The 17,298-nt window shown below is 43.8% G+C and overlaps 1 protein-coding gene across 1 annotated transcript; it reads right to left on the reverse strand.

The window, feature by feature from the left end:
* Positions 1 to 4,492: 4,492 nt before the first annotated feature.
* LOC110473622 (uncharacterized) lies at positions 4,493 to 17,195 on the reverse strand. The gene is made up of 3 exons (XM_077784482.2): positions 5,516 to 17,195; positions 5,144 to 5,364; positions 4,493 to 5,036 (listed from the first exon to the last, which is right to left on the reverse strand). Exons 1-3 carry the CDS (start codon positions 5,763 to 5,765, stop codon positions 4,725 to 4,727), a joined length of 783 nt encoding a protein of 260 aa, XP_077640608.2. The 5' UTR covers positions 5,766 to 17,195; the 3' UTR covers positions 4,493 to 4,724.
* Positions 17,196 to 17,298: the final 103 nt, after the last annotated feature.

Genomic DNA, 17,298 nt, shown 5'->3' on the forward strand with positions numbered 1-17,298 from the left:
AAAAAGTCTCCAACATTGAAACAACACAAAAAAACATGTTTAACTGTGTGCGAATGGACAGGAGGAGAGAGCCTGGGGAAGGGTAGCAGCCCTTCAGAGGTAAGTAGACTCATTTTAAGGAGCGGGGTTTTAAACATGACTAAAAGTGCAGGCAAGACAAGAGAGTTTGCTCTTCAGAAGGGGCCCCAGGAATGCCAGGCCCACAGGCAGCCGCAGGGCCGGGCTGGGCTCCCGGCCGGTGGGACAGATGATGGCTGTTTGTACCCTCCACTGCTCCCCTTTGGAAATGCTAACTTGGTTATTCAGCGTGTCCTTTGATGTCCTGATAGGTGCTATTAGATAGTCAATTAGGCATCAACGAGATCGATTGTTTGGGAATAGATGCTTTTCTGTTTGAAGTACCCGTGAACACTAACAGTGCCATCACCCCGCCGCTCCTTTGCCCACGGGAACAATGCGGGCTAACACGCAATAAATGACAAATGCTACTGACTCAGCCGGCAGCGCTTCACCCTCTTCCCTCCCGACTCACACGCTGCAAGCCCAGATATCCTCATTCAGCGACTGCAGGAATAAACACGCACTTTGCATTAAAAACAATTTATCGGGGAAATATTTCTGTGTGCTTTGCAGAACTAATGGACAAAGAACCTAGATAAATTTAGTACAAGTTAGCTCGAAACAAACTTGAGTACTTGAATTTCTATGTACCCCATCGCCACAGTGCCTGAGGACTTGTGACACCTCCACAGTTGTTCAGAATTGCCCAGGCAGGATAACTGGGAGCTGAAATAAGAATTAAAGCACTCAGCTTACCTGAATACCAAAGAGACGCTGGGATTAGCTCCCTATTTGGTACAATTAGAGGATAACACTAGGTTGAAGTCTAGGAGTTTAAAACACAAATACAAAGGAAGAGTAGTAAAATCTACACAAGGAACATGTCGAGACCAAGAAGTCTCTCCTCTTTCTTCCCCCCTCCACTTCGGTGGGATTTATCAAGTTAATTGTCATCTAATTGAGTATCAAAGAAAGAGATAATGGGCAGCAATTAGATGTAATGGCCTAACAGTGCGAGATCTCTCTCGATTAGCACACAACGCCGTATAATTCACCTAGTTTGTAAAGAGGTCCCTGGAGCGGCTCCACCATGTCTAGGAGCTGCAGGGGGGTGGTATAGCCCGACCCTATTCCAAATCCTCTGATGGCTGCTGTAGCCAAATTGGGACGGGCGGTTCCGAGCGCGGTTGCTGGCGGCTCCCCCGCCCCGCGGCGTTAATTCAATCAGGTTTCTCCCCCTCCGCGCACGCACTGCAGGGGAGAAGGTCTTTGAAGTTAGCGCTCTGGCAATTGTCCCCTCCCATCCCCTTTACCTCCCCGGGGAGCCCAGTTTCAGATTATACAGCTCTTCCTCGAGAGCCGCCGGGCCGGGGGTTCCGTCAGTTCCACCCCACGAGCATTAAACTACTCCTCCCCAGCTAATCGACCGGGCTTTTTTTTTTTTTTTTTTTTTTTTTTTTTTTTTTTTTTCCCCCGCCTTTCCCCGTTCCCATTTGTAGCTCAGCTGCTCGCACCGCTTTGCGGTGCCGGAGAGCGTTCCTGTGCTGGGTTATTTGGTGCCATTGAAGACACAAAGGCGGGGTGCTCCCCGCCGCGCTGCCGGGGATCGGCTGCCGTGCCGGAGCCGAACCATCCCATCCCATCTCCTGCGAGGGGCTGATACCGTGCAGGTATCACTGACGCTTGTGCCCCTTTACTGCTGCCAGGGCTAAAATACGGTGAAGGAGAAATTCAAACAATCAGGAATAAAGCATGAAGTCCGAGTTTCTTTCTCTCAGATCAAAGGAAAAACTTGCATTCACATTTTAATGCCAGAGTCGGACAGCTTTAGCAAAAATGAAATTACTTCACATAAAGCTTTCTAGACAACTGGAACGTAGTAGTTGCCTTCTAGAGAGAGCCGATTTTTGAAGGTAGGAGAGAAATTATCACGCAGACATTCGGAGGAACCTGATACCATTAGGAACTCAGCCAAGTGAGCATCACGTCTCGCGTTCACTTGAGCAATTACCGGGAAACAACGGTATTTGCCAGCTAGCCCTGCCAAAGGCAAGGTATTTCATGTGCTTGCTGAATATACCTGCGGCTAAGGAGTCATTATGTTAAGTGAGCATTAGCACCCTTTCGAACAGAGATCGGCTTCTGCTTCGCCAGCCGTTCCGCAGCTCGTAGGCCCCGAGCTGGGATGCCCCGTTATTCCCGCTAGCCAGCGCTCACCTGGCACGGGAGCGCGGGGAGCCGCACACACCCAGCCGGCACGCCGAGCCTGCACCCCGAGAGCGCCCCGGGGCTGGCGCCGCTCGGCCTCGCAGCCCCGCGTGTCCCAGCGTGGTCCCCGCAAACCCCGCGGGCTGAAATCACGGCAGGGACGGCAGCGCTGCGTGTTGTCCCGGCAGGGAAGGGCCGGGCCGGGCAGGGCAGGGCCGGGCAGGGCAGGGCAGAGCAGGGCAGGGCAGGGCCGGGCAGCCTGGGGCCGGCTCTGCGCCGCTCGCCCGTCGGACGGGACAGCCCAGCCCGGCGGCTGCAGCCCCGAGTTACGAGCCCGGGAGTGGGGAGGGCAAATCCAGGGGATGAGAGCTCGTTCAGAGCCGCCCCAGATCACTTCTTACCGGGGACATGGGGACCAGATAAGGGAGTGCTCCTTTTCAGCATTGGGGTGGGGGGGGGGGACTACAACATCCTCCTTCCCTGCACAAACTCCATCCCCGCGGTTCCCCTCGCAGGAAACAGTTCCCCTCCTCACGCGGGAGCACTTTGTTCTGCCTCTCCTCCCGAGCCTTCCCATCTGTCTCTCACTTTCCCCGGGCTCAGCTGCGGCCCATGCTGCCCATGCCCACTTCCCTTTAACCCTCCCCCATTTGGCCCGGGCTGGGCGCTCCCGGAGCGCTGCGGGTCGTCCCGGTGCCCTGAGAACGCTCCGTCCCTTCACCCCCAGCTTCCCACACCGGCTCTTGCTTCTGAGAGCAGGAAGGGTTATTACGGTTTCGTAGGAGCTGAGCAGAGCATTTGGAGGAGTGGTGGGGCTCTCTTCTGTGGCCAAACGAGATTATAAGGGGAACATCTAACCCTTCAACCATTACTTCCTTGAAAATAGAATAGCCACATGGAGTCTAAAGCCTAATACTTTTTTTTTTTTTTTTTAACGGTAAATTTTACATTTATTGGCCTTGACTGTTTTGTTGTTTTAAACATTACTGTTTTAGAGCAGAGGAAAATATTCAGGATTGCAGCTCTTTCTGGAGACACCCCAGTTCACTAATGATGTTTGAAAGAGAGATTTCTTCAAATCAATATTACCGTTTTATGACACCTGACTTTGAGAAACAAGCCTCCATTGAATGGGAATTTTACCTACACGTCAACAAATTCTTTAGTCCATAACTGCATAATTTGCCTGAGATCTCAACAAGATTGATAGCGCTTTTTAGCTGAGACTCTTGCATTAGAGACACACAATTTGTGCAATTGCAAACAAATACTAATATTTCAAGACTGGAAAAATAAAGCATAATTAAAAAAAAAAAAATCAAGGAGCCTTGCAGAGGTGACTGCAAAGCCAGCTGCCCACAGCATCACATACTGTTGCTTTTTACCAGGCAAGGGTACTCGAGTGGCAGATTGGCCTCTGTATACAAAAGATATTCAAGGAGAGTGACAGAGATCTCTCAGACCATTCATTACAGGAGTTTAAATTGCCAGTGTGCCGGAAATATCCTTGTAGCCCCCCAGATCACCTCTAAAGTAATGGAAATTTTTATTGCTCTTTTCATGTTAGTTGACAATTAGCTTCGAAAGATTTATGTCAACTTACAGTCAAAGATCATTTATTCTCAAGAGCCCTTTTTCTGGCCTGAAATCAGGCCATTTTGATCATCCGTTTACTAGTTCATTATCCAAATTTTAAAAGTGCATAACAGTGGTAAGGAATTTTACTGCCACTTATGGAAAACCAGCTTTGGAATTTTAAAATTCTTTTGATCATCACCCTTATACCCTGATAACTGCATGTGAGATGACTAGATACTGTTTCATAGATAAGAAATTTCAAGATCCTTTCCATGATCTGTTTAGGTAAGAGGTTCTTACTAATCTACTGAGGCAGCTCAATAAATCATGAAGATATAATACTTATTTAGAAAGCAATTTTTTATATCTAAAAAGCATCTGTTGTGCTATAGCAAGCCCAGTATTGAGTAACAGGTGTATCCAAATATTTGGTTAAAAGCACAGTTCCATGACAGGGCTGGGAGACCTACTTTAGAAGACAGAGGGAAATTCACGCTTTTTTGCATTCAGCAGCAGACTAAATTGCAGGTGGGGCAGAACAAATCTAGATAAGGAGTCTATGTTTCTTTAAGGAAGAGGAACTTTCTTTTGGGGCAGGATGATTACCTCTACAATCCTTGAGAAAGGAATTCACATGAAAGCTGGAAAAAAATAGGTTTATTAAAATATTCCATTTATATTATTGTCCCACCCCGTTTATATTTTACAATTTCCTAAGAATGCAAGGGCCTGAAGTCCATGATTCAGATTGTCCAGCATATCTTTGTAAATGTTTCGATCGGTGCTGCATCATAACTCCTCCAAGCAGTTACGGACGAGGGCAGCCCAGGTATCTGTCAGTAGTGCAAATCCTCTTTAGTCCTAGGTGTATCAGAGGGTCAGACACCCAGCAGGAAGGCCCTGGGGTCCCGGTACCCCACAAAGCAGGGTGCTGCCCAAAAGCCGACTGGCTGCGCTCTGCAGGCGCTGCTGAGGTCCAGGGCGGGTGCCGGCAGGGCCGCCACAGGGAAGGCCTCGGGGGCCGCCCCTTGCCGGGGCAGAGCTGGCGGCCGGGCCACGTACGTGAGCGGCAGGGGCACCACAGCGCCCTGAGGTCCGTAAGGGAGAGCGGGGCTGCAGAAGGGCTCCGTCCTCAACTCCTGCAGCTGCCGCTTGAGCTTCATCCGGCGGTTCTGAAACCAGGTCTTGATCTGGAGGAAGAGGACAGGGGAAGGAGGAAAGACAAGGTTACAAACGCCACTCAGACTTGATTATCTCGCTGTTTGGAGCCGCGCCGCCGCCAGCGCGCCCCGCTCACCTGCACCTCGGAGAGGCGCATCCTGCCCGCCAGCTGCCGGCGCTCGGCGGCGCCCAGGTACTGCTGCCGCTGGAAGGAGCTCTCCAGGGTGCTGATCTGCTCCGCGCTGAACGCCGTGCGCAGCCGCCGCCCGCCGCGGCCGCAGGGCTCCTCCGCGCCCGGGCACTCGGGACCCTCCTCTGGCACGGGCTGCCCCGCTGCCGACGGCCTCCCGCCTGCTCCTGGGGACAGGGACGAGGAGGAAAGGGTCAGCCAGACCCGGCACCGCGTGGGGAACCGCCCGCCCCCTCCGTCCCCGAGCACCCCCGCGCAGCGCTGCCTTGCCCGGCCCGGGGTGTCCCGGCCCCGCCGCCCCCGGCTGCCCCGCGGTACCTGCGGCGGGAGCGGCCGCCGTGCGCTCCCTGCTCCTGCTCCTGCTCCTGCTCCTGCTCCGGCCGCCGCGCCCGTCCCGCGGGCCCGCGGGCCGCTCCTGCCTCCGCTCGCTCCGGCCCACGCTGGAGCCGGAGCCGGAGCCGGGCCGGTGCCCCGCGGACGATGCTCGGTGTGGGGAGCCCTCGGTGGAGCTCTTGAGAGCTTGGCTGCTCTGAGACAACCATTCCACGGAGAAAGGGGCCTTAGTCATCGTGCTGTGTTTCGCAGATCCCAGGAAGGAGGGTGTCGAGGAGCACGGGCCTCTGCTTTATACCGCAACTCCCGGAGGAAAACGTTGTTTGTGTAAATACACATCAAAGGGCCAGATAAGTATCATCTAATTGCTATCAGTCCTCCCCCCCAACAAAAGATATCGTTCACACATTGCCCCAGCTCGCGGAGGCCCGGCTCCGCCGTGTCTGCCCCTAAGGAGTTCACTCCGCCGTCAGTGATTTACAGCTCTTGTTACATCCTATCCCCATGCAAATGGCATTTATGGAGCTGAGCAGCCTCAAACGGCGCTGGGGAATGTACCCCCGGGGGAGCGCAGCATCCCCGGCCGCTGGAGGGAGAAGGGACCCTGCCACTTCCGATCTCCCTTCCCCGGAGTTGCTTTTCCATTCCTTTTCAGGTACCAGGCCCACTGTTCTTCTCAAGCCTGCTCCTCTCTGGGCTGAGCAGTGCATTCCCGAGGCAGCCTCAGCCAGGCAAGTGGAGAAACGCATTCACTGGGTTCTCCGGGATTGCAGCACCACGCACTGAGTAGTTTGGAGGAGAAGGTTGTGAAACAGAAAAAGGTAAATGTCAAGGTCATTGGATTCCACCAATCGACAGGCTTCTGGTCGTCTATATAAAAGTATGGTTTCTGGACTAACGAATCAGGAAATGACTATTACTGCTGTGGATTTCACATTCTGCTGAGAGTTCTGCTGAAATTACAGAATTCATGTCATATTTTCCCTCCCAGATCTCTTGCACTTATGCAGGTCATCCACATTTCTCTGCTATCTTACCTGTCCCTTTTTTTCTTCTTACTACCTTATTCGTGTCTTTCAGAAATGTTCCCATTCATCTTTGGGTTTTGTAGGCCACAGAACACTTGATTGCTGCAGTAAAGCCTCTGTAGTACATTGACAAAAGGCTCCTGGTGCTTTATGGGCAGTTTTTCACCGCAGGGTAGCCATGAATTCCATCCCCTTTTCACCCTCCTGTCCTGTGCAGGAACAGAGTGGGACTTCCACTGCATTGATAATTCCCATCACAGCCCTGCTTGGTATCAGTCTGCCTCCGGAGATCACGATTCATTCCACATCTCATTTATCTGTCCTTGTTCTTGCCTGCTGCTTTACACTCACCTTCCACCTGCAGGCAAACCCAGTGCTCTGTTTCTGTCTACCCTGTGACTTGGCCAACGTGCTATTCTGCCGCTCTGGCTGCATTTCTCAGCATTCACTTTCTCTGTGGTAACAGTTACTGTAACCACAGTTCCACCTCTTTCTAAGACTGTTGGTGAGGCAGAGGTTTGAAGACTGAAACCCCTCCTAAGTTTATGTCTAAATCTTTCAATGTATTCAATTTTAATATTATACAGATTTTAAAAAACTTATATTAATCCAGTAGAAGTTTCATTAAAATCCTCTTTGTCAATCTTTTCCTAAACCAAACATTTCAACTTCTTGTCCACTCCAAATACAGTTGTTATATCCATTCATTGAGAAATCCTACAGTTTTTTGTTCACTGGAAAATTGTTTAATTGAACTATATTCATGTTTGACTTGTGAACCGCTTTTAGGCTCTGTCATTGATTGTTCATGGCATAGCGTGAGTCCTACTTTGCTCTACCAGTGGTGACACTGTTCAAGAGTTTGTCTCTAGCCAAACAAAAATAGAAACACGATTGTAACCTTTATTTAAAGGTGTCTAATAACCAATCTATAACCAAAACATAAATGACCAGAACTCTACTGAGGCCCTTTGTCTCGCCTGTGTAGGTAGCAGTTGACATTGCAGCCTGAGCCCACTAAACAAGCTTCCTGGGGGAAAAATGGTGTAAAAATGTGTAAATAAATATTCAAGCATTAATGCCTCCTATATACATTATCTACCTGAAGAAGTCCACAAACACTTCTAGCATGGACAAAGCCTGTGGGAAACACACTCACACAGATACACACATATATACACACAAACATACAGACACACACACATATTTGTGGTGTTTTTTCACCAAACAAATATAATTGTTTGATATCTAAATATTTGAATCCTTATCCATTTATAATTCCCAAGTATTTTCCAATTAACAATGGAAAGTTTAGAAAGTTTATTTGACCAGGCAGTAAAAAATTGCTTTTAAATTTCCTGTTTTATAACAGACACTGCCACCAACCCCCCTACCCCAGTTTGAATATTTCCTATTCTTAATTGTTCTTTTCTTTAGGTAAATGTGAAGACTTCCCCCACCACAGACCTCAGTATAAATTATAAAATCCAAGAACTTCTGAGCATTAGACAGTTCTGTTGGTAACATATGTCACAGAGCAGACCAAGCAGGCATGAGATGGAGAGGAGACAGAGGAATGTGCTCTGTTCACTGAATTACTGAAGGACAAGTCTCTTGACTCAGCTGCATTGACACGTGGCCTGGCAGCCAGCTCTCCAGTCAGAACTGGGAATTTCAGTGCCACTGCCTTCTTGCAGAATCCTGCCAAGCCTCCCCTGCAGTCAGGCAAAATGCCATTCTCAAGGACTAATTCTCAGGAACATCAGAAAAACAAAGTGTAGCTTTTCTGCAAGCTTCCTTCTCAATTTAAGTATTTCTGATCACTGTAACAGCATTCTGCATCACAGATGGGGCACAATCCCATCCCAATGAGATAAATGTCCCACGTACCCAGAATTATTTCCAGTCTTACAGAATATTATGTATAAATATAAACAATATACTTGTACCCTATGTGTGTTCTTCTATATAACATATATCTATATTCAAATACTTATAAAAATATGAAAGAGTCTATTTCCATGACATTACCTTTTCCAGCTTTATGCCAACAAATAAAGACACTTGGCAAGCTGTCATATAGGACAAAAAGAATACATGACTTATGATGGAGCTCTAAGAATAGAAAATATTGAGTTTTATCATCCTCTGATACATCTGCCTTTACTGATTTGAAGACATTTTACCATCTGAGCTGCAAATTACATCTTTATACACTGCTGGTTTATTAATTGCATTGTATTGAAGCAAGTGGCACTGCAGAAAAGATGGTGTCAAATGCTGATCTCCCAGAGACACAAATTGATCATGGTGTGACAAGATTAAACCAAATCTCATTTCCATTGCACATAAAATGTGTAAGTCTCCTGGACAGGTAGCAAATGACTTCTGAATGTAATGACTGCTACAATATTTAACAACTGCTAGTTTAATTTTATCTAAAATTCTTAAGCTGCCTTCTTTCTGTTTCTATCTATTATTCATTAAATACTTGTTTGAAAATCTCTTGCTAAACTGTGATTCAGAAATACCATGTTTGAAATCAGGTGATATTACCAACATGATGAAAACCTGCTCATGCTAATGAAATTTGTCAGATTAGGGCAGGAACTGACAGTAGCTTTTACTCTGCTGCTACAGGGGGCAGAGACAAAGAGCTCAGACATACCAACATGATTGCCACTAGCAGGAGTCTGGAGATCCCTTACCATAGATAATGGCAATACTCTATGCAGATGTTTGCAGAATACACAGCCACCTTCTCTGGGGAGGCAGCACCTTCCCCTTCAGCTTTGCAGAAATCTTCACACACAACTCTGCTCTCATGCTGAAGAGGTTCTGCAGAACTTCCTACCTGGCTGCCTATTAGACAGTTGATAATATTTAGAAATATTGGATAATAGATAATAAATAGAAATATTTTGGGATTACGTCTCAGCCTTTGTGAATTACTTGCGGCTCCACATCTTGCAGCCTAAAGCTCAGCCCTATTGTAAATGCAGGTGAACCCAATGGGAAGAAATGATGATGTCTGACTCAGTTCAGAAGGCTGAATTATTTCTTTATTATAACTATGCTAAAATACATTAATATACTATATAAAAGGAGGATACTAAAACTACATACTACTTTTCTCTAACTCCAACACAACTCGTGACCCTCTCTGGAGAGTCCAGCCCCAGGTGAATTGGATTGGCCATCAGGCTCAAACAATCCTCACCAGAATCCAATCAAGCACTCACTCCAGGTAAAAAATTCTCCAAACAAATTCCACATAGGAAAAACAGGAATTGATCTAAATCAACACAGCATTCAAAATGCCAAGAGCTCCCATGGCTCCTTAATACAAGGCTGCCACCAGCAGCTAAAAAGAATCAGTGACATGTTTTTAAATATATATATATATATATTCTGCAGAGACATGCTGCAAATATTAATAGAGAAAACACTTGTTTTAATGGCTCCTTACCCAAATTTAAGCTTATTTTAAAAAGGTCAAATTCAGAAGGAAGCAGGACCACATTTAGAACATGTACTGCTGTTGTTACAGAAGCAAGGTACAGCAACAGCGTCTTTTGTTTATTTATTATTAGACATACTATTATAGTTGGAAAACCATCCAAGTTTCAAGAATGTAAATTCTACTTCAGCACTCATTGCTATCATATTGCCAGAGGGAGATCTCTATGGACACTGCTCAAATGAAACTGAAATCTGTCCAGAAATCTGTAGTTAGTTTAATTCTGTTTAGACTAGAGATTAGACTTTAAAAACAATTAGACACAGTTATACACCTTGCAATCTTTTAAAAACCTAACAGAGAGGCTAACTTCACATTTTACATCAAGGCCTTTGTCAGTCTTTGCTGAAAGATATTTTTTTTCATGATGTTTACTTCTAAAGTTACTTTTAGTAACAGATAAAAATAAGAGTGCATTAAATCAGAAATTTTCCATTACATTCATATTTCCCACAAATACTTCTCAAAGAAATTCAGAAAGAAATGAAAGAAATTATACTGACCAAAGCATTTATTATTCTTGAAAGTAACTTTTCAATTTCAGCTATTAAAGAATGAATAATTTCCTCCCTTGATTCTAGTTAGAGCTAGCATTTGAGCATGATGAGTCAGCCAGCAGGAGAATGAGCTATCACAGCTGGCAGCCCTGGGACATCTATCAGCTCTGTGCCATACAATGCTGCTTTGAAATGCATTGGTCTCAGCAGTGAAAACGTTTTACTGACTCTTCCTTGCCCCCTAACTTACACCTAAAATAAATCAAGTCTTTGTATTGCTCCAAAACCAGTCTATTAAAATTAAATGGAAATACCTTTACCTTTTTTTTTTCCTGACTTCAAGGTTTATCTCCACTTCACATTTTTAGTTATTTCTCCCCTTCATCTGTATTCCTCACTATACACCATTTCTTCCTATTTTCCCTATTTCAGTCACTTCCATCAAATATCCTGCAAATGTTACTATTGCCTGAAGAAGAGAAGAGCTTTAGCAGGATATGGAACTGTAGCAAGAGAGCATAAGTGACACTGTATGTCTGCCTTCACCTATCCCAAAGAGGGAGCACAGACATGTCCTGACATTCTCTTACTTTACTGATAAGGGAAAAGCTGGGCTCAGTGGGTGAGGACAGGAATGCAGTTAGGTTAAGATGCTTAACACTGCCCCTGTGACCTTCAATTCGATGTCTACATTTCCTCCAGACAGGGCAGTGTAATTCTTTTGCCAGGTTTTACAGAAATGAGTGTATTATACATGGATAGAAGGTAAACAAGATTTCAGACTATGACGATGTGTGTGCATGTTCTCTAAAAGATTTAAGGGAACAGCTGAACGCTGAATATAAATACATGTTCATTTTACAAATGGAATATAAAACCCCTCTGCCATTTCGTGTTTGCGTGTTTCTAATAGGCACGGTCTGGGCAGACATCTGAACGGCCCATGGTGTTTCAGCGTCCCTTTGCAGCTAGAACGCTGCAGAGGCTTCTTGTGCCATCTCCTGGTTCCAGAGACGCTTCGCAGCCAGAAAGCTGCCACAGAGAGGCAGGGGAGTGGTACAAGTTCAGCTGAGGCAGTGATAGAATCAGGGAATCTTTCAGGTTGGACAAAACCTCTGGGAGCATCGAGTGCAGCCCTTAATCCAAGTTCAGCACCGAGGCATGTCCCTGAGTGCCACCTGTACACAGGAGCGCTCCTGGGATGGTCACTCAGCTCCTGGCAGCTGAGAGGACTCACCCAGCACACGGACGGAGCATGGCACGATCCGCCTCTGCTGCCCCTGCTGCTGCTTTTAGCGTAAGTCACTTTTCCACTGCGTTAGCGTATGTAGAGAAAGGAAATTCAGCATCCCTCTACAACATCTGTGACATCAGTTCTAGCAACTCATCCCACAGCTTCACCTACTTTTGGTATGTATCAAGTGGAAGAATGCAAATAAACCCCTGAAAATGGAAGTGACTGGAATACAATTAAATTAATAATCAATATAATTCCCTGATTGCGGGTAAGTATTTGAATTAGTGCCCAATTTACTTTCCTGAAGATCCCTACTGAGTCCCCTCTCCCTTCATAGGAACAAGAAGGCCTGTGCACTTATGACAGAGTTTTATCTCACTGGTTCTTAAAAATTTACAGGAAAGTAGAACTCAGAGCTGTGTTACAGATGAATAACCTATTCCACTGCTTCACAGGAAGCTTTCCAATGTAAAAACTGAAACAAAATCAACCTTATTTCAGAATCAAGTGCTTAAACTTCACAGAACACACAAAAAAAGCCCCAAACCTACTAAACAGCTACTAAAATTTTTTACAGCAACATTTCACATTCACAGGTCTGCTCAATCCAATCATGTCTATGTAAGTCCAGTTCTTCCAGTCTTTCTCAGTTTATGATTCTATACATATACTTATTATGGTCCTCTACTCTCTTTCATTTTGGCTGTATGTATCCTAGCTGCAGTGCCCAAATGGTAAAGTATTCCTGCTGATGCTTCTCTATTGCCAAGCAGAGCAAAATAATTACCTTCTGTCACATGCAGCTCTCTGTAGTACACCTCAGGTCTTCTCCCCCCACCCTCTTCTTTTCTTTTTACAAACAGTACACATGGATTCATATTCAGCTTGTGATCTGTTATGGGCCCCAGAGATTTCTACTGAAGCTCCGTAGTGATTTTTCATTTAATATTTATCCTTCAAAACCATTAAGACTTGAAGCTGAAATTGAAATTGTTATGATTCTTGTGAGTTCTAAGCTTGTATGTTGTATAAGTGTGCTTTCCATCCCACCTTGTATTTCAGCAGTACAATTCAGACATTCCTACATGTTCCATGCAGTGTAGGCTGGGAGAAGACTGCCTCATGGTAATCCTGGATAGTTTGCCTCTCTTATCAGAGCATGCAGAGTCCCAAGGAGGTCTCATCTTGTTGTTACTGTGCCTGACAGTTCTCTTCTCAGCACCTGGGTGTGTTGAGCACCAAGCACATTTTACCTCATTAAATTTGCTTCCCCCCATCTGCATGGGTGCCAAGGTGAAGGCCATCTGCACATCTTGGAATTCAAACAGCGGCACCTGCATTACACGGGGCAGCTAATGAGCAAAATAGGACATTGCATATGTATGAAATGTTAATTAGCACAGATTTCTTTACTCACCCCCACAACACTTTCCCTGCAGCTTCACTCCTGAGTGGCTCCAGTGCCTTGGGTTCTCATCTCATTTGTGGTCCAGGATTCCCACTGTGGGAGCACTACACTTTTGAAAAAGCCAAAGCTCTCGCTTATTTTGTGCCTTGTCCCTGAGGGATCTGCACCTGCTTTTCACTCATAATATCTGTATAGTCCTAGCCCCACTCATTCATTTTCACAATTCAACAAGCATGTTAATTACCCTCTGAAATGATGTATTAACCAGTTGTGTATTCACCTTAGAGGCCCATCATCTGAATCTGAGTGACCAAATATATAATCAGGCCAGGAGGAGCTGTTGTCAAGGCATTTATTGACTTCAACATACAACATGCTGATTTTATCTCTTGGGACAGTTACCCTGACCGTTAAGTAATTTAAAAATTACTTAATGGACAGAAACATGTCAGCCTTTTAAATTAGCCTTTATGCTTCCAGATTTTTCAGACAGCTTTTTCAGTAACTCTTCTTGTGTCAAAGTTTTCCTGGCTGATTCTCTGTCATTCTCTTTACCTTGCCTTTCCACCCATTCCTGTGGTCTTGCCCATTTTTAAAATGTAATATTATTTTCTGGTTCTTTTATTCTTCCTCAATCAAAAATACAGTAATTCCAAGATTATTTCAATTTTCCTCCTTATTACTATAGAACAGATTTAATCAGAAGTTAATGTCATGATATATCGAATTAGCTTGATAGCCTCTGACCTGCATTTCTGGTTAACTTTGATCATGACAGGCATTGTTTAGAGGGGAGGCAGTGGAACATCAAGCACTCCAGGCTTTTTTACCATCTGATAACTTGCCTCTTCTGGTAAGCAGAGAACTCTTACTGTGTAACAGAAAAATAGTTAAAAATCCATTTTTATTGTTTTGCTTTTCCCTTGCTGACAGAATTTTTTATCTGTCCAGTTTTGTTCCTAACCTGCTGTGCTGTTCTTTTGTATTTGTTCTTGATAATGTAGCTGTCTTGTTTCTACTTTTTTCCCCACAGTATTCTTTTTTGATTTTTTCAGGTAATTGATGAGCCCCTAACACAGCCACAGTGCTCTCTGAGTTTTCTTTCCTTTGCATCTGGATAGACTGTTTTTATACTTAAAATACAGCCTTAGAAACTCTTCTTAGAAACTCTCAGCTCTCTTGAACTTTTCTTTGTGTTTTAACTCCTTCCCCAGGACTTCAATTCAATTCCTTGAATTTGTTGAAGTTTGCTTTTTTCAAGCCCAGTGTTATTATTCTGCTTCTTTCATCTCTTTCTTTCCTTTGAATCATGAACTCTGATGTCCCACGGTAACTTTCATCTTGATTGCTTTCCACATGCAGATTTTCAACAGTTTATCTATTAAACACTGTAAAATCTTAAACAGTAAGGTTATTTCCTACGGTTCCAGCACTAGCTTATACACACAAAGCTCTATCTGAAGTGTGCTCACACCAGGCTCGCAGCAAACCATATCCCGGCTGTCATCAGAGGGATAAGAAGGTGGTGTGGGTAGGAATGTGAGCACAGTGTACTTCAACACATCCCCTGGTCTGGAAAAACAATAAATGAGAGTATTTGTGACATTTCCAAAGACATAATCTTTGCAATTTTCAGATGCAGCCTAGGATATTCAGTATTTCATCAGCTTAGTTGATTAAACATGAAAACACAGCTGTTTGGCACTCCATTGAGTTCTCCACATCTTTTTCTAGGTTTCAGTCCATTATTTTTTATTTAAATAAATTAATTTTGGGGGATTTTTTATTCCCAACAATTGTCTTTAACAGAATTATCTAACCTTTGACCTGTGGTTTACCTTCATGGAGAAAAGTTACTTTGCTCACGACTGTGGTTCTGTGCTCTCATCTCAGGAGTCATCTGTTCTTTTCCACCTTTTATTTTCCAGTTGTTTGCCCTTTCGCTACCTTGCATCAAGAAAATGAAAAATAGGAGCTATCTTGAAGAGATGTCAAGACACTTCTTCCTCAGAAAACCCAAACTTCTTCCCCGGGGAAACTTCTTTCCTTTTCCTCAGAAAACACAATAATAATCCTAGTCTATGACTGTGCAGTTGTCCTGGAATTTTGCTACTTAGGTGAATAATTTGCTACTGTTACTGTTTATGAATTTTATCATGTATGACAGCAAATAAACATCTATTTGCAGAGTTGTTGTCATTAACTTATAGATTAAAAACAGCCACATTAAAAGTTTCTCCAAACTTGTTTGCTGCAGGAATCTTTAAGCAGAAATTCAAAACATGAAGCTGTTCATTCTCATGTGTATTTTAGAGGGTTATCAGGCTATAAAGCCACATAAAAATCCCCAATTAAATATTACACCACACAATAGTAACTTACTGGTATGTAATAATTACAAGATCTCTTGTGAAAAAACTCCCAAAATATCTTTATAGTCCAAATTGTAGTGAGGACAGTGTCCCATATTTATAATAACTTAATGAAGGCAAAAACATTTATAGGTGAAGAATATCTCCTCATCAGTCAAATCCCAAAGATGACCCCTCAACTAAGTTTGATCTATTGGACTTTAGTTTTCAAATATTGTTCAAACCTGCACTTCCTATGCTTTGAGGGTCTGTCAAAGCTCAGCATTCACTTAAAACGAATTATTTATAAAGGATATTTTGAGAAAAAAAAGACTTTCTGAGAGAAAAAAAATGGTAGCTCTAAACAGAACACTTGGAATTGAAACTAGGTTATGCTTTGGATTGTATTTAAACAAGTATGAAGGAGAAAAATAATTTATCTGCACTCTTTCCACCATCACAATACCAAAGATTGAAACAATCAGCTGTATGTTTAACACTGAAAAAACTGATGGCTTCCACCTCTTTCTAACTATAGCTTATTTATTTTTTAATTTACAAACTTTCCCTCAAGTTTCAATCCTTTGCAAATCACATTGAATACTCACAGAAATGCTGAGTCTCAGCAACACTTATGAAACCAATCCAATACACAAAGCCAAGTCTAGAAATGGTTGAAAATTTTCTAAGGAAAGGAATTTGTCAGAATCATGAATCAGTGTTGATTCATTAATTATATGCCAACTCCTTGGTTTGGGATTCTACAGAATGATTCATAGGTCCAATTGAGTTCCACCCTTGTTTCCTGGCAGGCTTCTGGAGGTGCTGGAGCTGAACACCTGATTTCTAACAGAGCTGGTGTAAGAAGGACACCCTTCCCAGCTCTCTCATAAGAGCAGTGAAAACCCCAGGGATCCTGAAGGCAAACATCTGCCTAGGGCACCAATGCACACTAAGCAGCTGTAAAATCTCACAAGGAGCAGACTTCATTTCAGAACTCCACGGGTGACTGTTTGAAAAAGAAACATAAAAGCAAGATGAGGAGAATATGGAAAAAATAAGGAAGAGCTAGGACAGCTGGTGGAAAACTCAAATATTTTTCCCCAAAAAAATTTGGCATTGGAACAGAAGCACAGGGCCAGACTGCGAAGTCCCTCATTCATGGAGTATGATTACTGATGCCAATAATATTTTGCCAACTAGATAGAAATGAACATATTTTTTTTATATATTTTGTCCCATTTTGTTTTTAAAGGGCATTCTTCACAAAGAAAAAATACTTGAGCTCAACCCTTACTGCTTGTTAGTCATAAATGAGCAGCACAGTTATAAGCTAGATACAACTTTCTTCTGAAATGCGTGTCATGTAAGATGCACATACATAAGCATCTATTTGTGTTCAGTGTTCATAGACAAAACCAAACCAGCTTCCTTGTAAAGAAGTAAGTTATTTTTTCATCAGCTATTAATATTTGTTGCTGTGGTTGTTGTGGGGTAGTGCCTAAACACAAGATCTGAAATGTCTGATTGATGGAAACATGCCAAAGTAGTACCATAACTCAATACTATGCATTAATACCAATATAAAGTTTGATACACTGAAGCACTTACAGAAGACATGAGCTGATTTTTAAAATCTTGTATAGCAACAGTTATTGTTATAGAATAAGCAATACTTCTAGATGTAGTAACACAGAGCTAAGAAATACACAAGCTAATTCTCATGA

Source organism: Lonchura striata, chromosome 6 (assembly GCF_050655825.1).
Source record: "Lonchura striata isolate lonStrDom1 chromosome 6, ASM5065582v1, whole genome shotgun sequence".
In the NCBI taxonomy this organism is placed as follows: Eukaryota; Metazoa; Chordata; class Aves; order Passeriformes; family Estrildidae; genus Lonchura; species Lonchura striata.